This window comes from Corvus brachyrhynchos, unplaced genomic scaffold, assembly GCF_000691975.1.
Source record: "Corvus brachyrhynchos isolate BGI_N302 unplaced genomic scaffold, ASM69197v1 scaffold137, whole genome shotgun sequence".
Lineage (NCBI taxonomy): Eukaryota > Metazoa > Chordata > Aves > Passeriformes > Corvidae > Corvus > Corvus brachyrhynchos.
The window spans coordinates 296,251-299,161 of NW_008238830.1; the positions used below are offsets into that span (position 1 = coordinate 296,251).

Consider the following 2,911-nt stretch of genomic DNA (forward strand, 5'->3'; position numbering starts at 1 on the left):
TTGAAACCCCAAATCCAGTATGGAAACGCAGTGGGGTGAGCTGAGTCTTTTTCCTTGGACTGCACCAGAGATCCAGGCAGGAGGAACCCAAATCCTCCATGCTGATCCAACAGAGCCTGTCCAGAGCTGATCAGAGCATCCCAAATACCATCGGTGGTGTGGGAAATGCCATGGGGGATGTGGGAAATACCTTCACTGAGGTGGGCTCCATCTCCTTCAGCTCCAGGGGGGACCAGTGGAGACGTTTCCTTGCAGGGACAGGTCCTGCCCTGGGCTGCGTCTGGCATGGTCATCTCTGGACAGGCATCTCCAGAGATGAGCAGGTTTTGGAGTCAAGGTATTACTGAGAGGGGAATATCTGCTAAGCTTCATGTCCCAGCTAAATGAAAGCTTTTTGAAATAATTCTAAAATTCTTGCAGTGAAACATATCTTTTCCACCCTCAGCTCTGGAAATAGATGATCCATTTTTCCTGCAGCTCTCAGAAAGCTTTCCCTAAAACAGCCAATGTGTTAAATTTCAGCCCCTAAAGGTAATATTTTGATTGACTATAATGGGGCCAGCAGTGGAATTTAATGAGCTTCCAGTTGTCATAATTAATGGAGATTAAATACCTTATAAAAAGCTTGAGACAAGTTACCTGAAGGTAATCCCTGCCCTTCTCACACCTCCTCCTTCATGGCTTTTCTCATTATTATTTTGCAAAACAGTATGTTCAGACACAGAAAGTTGTGGGAGTTTTGACAGTGTGAAAAAGGAAATAAAGAACTTGCTGTCACTATTATAATTTCAGCTATTGTCATCCCAAAGGATTGTAACAGAAGCAAACGCAGAAGGTTCTTACAAAAATATTCATTTATTGACATCTGAATTGAATTTTATGTCAAAAATACATGTACTTAAATACAGAAAATACGACCTGAGTCTACATTAAAAAAAATACATATATTAAATAAAGTTATTTTTTATCTCAGAGTTATTGCACCTGATCCCTCCCCTATAAAAAATTAAATAGCACAACATTAAGTTGGATTTTGGAATGTTTTCAGTTTCTCAGCTAGCTCTAAATGACATTGAAGCATTTCCAATGAACCCCAGCTGGTCATGCTCGCCCATCCCGGCAGCTGGGGACATGGAGCAGCTGGATCTGTCCAGGACCTCAGTCCAGCTCCAGCTCATTCACGTACTGCTGGACCCAGTCCTCCACGGGGTTGGCGCAGACTTCCCGGCCCTTCCTGGTGATAAACCTGTGGGGTGAGAGGAGGTCAGTTTTTGGTGGGAGAGCACTGAATGGAGAATCACAGAATCATGGAATTATGGAATGATTTGGGTCGGAAGGCACCTTAAGGCTCATCCAGTTCCACCCCCTGCCATGGGCAGGGACACCCTCCACCAGCCCAGGTTGCTCCAAGCCCCATCCAACCTGGCCTGGAGCACTTCCATAGCTGGGACAAGAGCCCTGCCCAAGCCCAGCCTCTCCCAAGGATGAGCAGCTCCATGCCTTGCCCATCCTATCCAGCAGCCACCAGTTTTATCTGCAAAGGCGTAGAGCAGGACCAGCATGAGGCTTCTGTGCTCCAAGCATCGCCTTGTACTTCTTGTCTACCCCAGCCTTCATTCCCTGTCTTTGGAAAAGGGGCCTTCTCCTCCCTGGCTTCTCATCCCAAACCCTGCCCCAGAGGAGGGACTTACACGACAGCAGGCTGGGAGCACTGGCTGTTGGTTTCATAGTAATCCGTCACGAAGCTGCGGGGCAGCTGCCGGGAGATGTAGGAGAAGCAGCAGGAGGTCGGTGGATCAGAGCCAACTGTGAAGGGTAAAGACAGTCATGAGCAAGGGATGGGGAACAGGGCCAGGAGCTGGGATCACCCATCCCTGGGTCTAGGGAGCAGGGAGGATGTGGAGGAGGAAGAGAAAAGATGGGGTCTTTTTTCTTCTTCTTCCTTCAGTTGTTTCCCTGTTGGGTTCACCCCGAGCTGGCATTGACACAGCCCATGTCACCAGACAACATCTCCCAGCCCAAACCTGGCCACCCCTAGCCCTCCTCAGGGTGCCCACATTTGACCTCTGTAGCAGGGGTGGGGAGCATGGTTGTGGTTTTACCCTAAAAAGGGTAAAAAATACTTTAGGTTTTGTGCTAATGGTCTTTGAGCTGTGCCTGTCCCACAGCCCCAGAGCACCTGCCAGAAGATGGTGGGACAGAGGGAGGGACCTGGAGTGGAAGTGCTGGCAGAAGGGACGGTTCCAGCAGCGACATCTCTCCTGTCCCCATTTAGGGAAGGTGGGGAGAGCCCGGACTTACGTGGAGCAGCAGAGGTCTGGTAGCAGAAGGCAGCAATGAGGATGGCCAGGGCAACCACAGACACCTTCATATCGGTGAAGAAGTGGTGGCTGGAGCTGGAGCAGGCAAGGGAAGCTTGGAAGGCTCTTTGCTGTCTGATGCTGAGACCATCAGCAGCCCCTCAATTTATGGGGCGAGAGGTCCATGTGGTGACTTGCGTAGGCATGGTGGAATTTCCACCAGAGTCCACTCATGGCGCAGTCTCGTGATGGAACAGAGCAGCCCCAGCCCCGGAAGAGTGAAGCTCCCTGCTCGATTCAGTGCCTCCCCAGTGACACAGGATATGAAACAGTCACTGTGGCTATTTCTGCTTCTCTCATGCCTGTCCCTTAGTAAGAAGTTCCTCTGTGGAGGTTCCTGCATTTGTTAAGTCCCCTGTTACCCCACCTTCCCAGGCAGCTCAGAGGGGAGAGAGTATCAGTGCAAGAGCTGCGCTGGAGGGCCCAGGAGCATTCGTGGGATGAGGCTGGTTAGGGAAAAAGAGACTGAAGACTCCTTTACTGTGGAATTCTCCCCTCCCATATCTGCAAAGCCCTTGCTGCCCAGGAGCAGGAGGTGGGAGCTGTCACCA

General features: G+C 50.5%; 1 protein-coding gene across 1 annotated transcript; it reads right to left on the bottom strand.

Annotated features, from left to right (window-relative positions):
* Positions 1-835: 835 nt before the first annotated feature.
* LOC103618329 (C-C motif chemokine 4 homolog) lies at positions 836-2,581 on the bottom strand. The gene is made up of 3 exons (XM_008636712.2): positions 2,302-2,581; positions 1,692-1,806; positions 836-1,246 (listed from the first exon to the last, which is right to left on the bottom strand). Exons 1-3 carry the CDS (start codon positions 2,369-2,371, stop codon positions 1,159-1,161), a joined length of 273 nt encoding a protein of 90 aa, XP_008634934.1. The 5' UTR covers positions 2,372-2,581; the 3' UTR covers positions 836-1,158.
* Between the last annotated feature and the right edge of the window lie 330 nt (positions 2,582-2,911).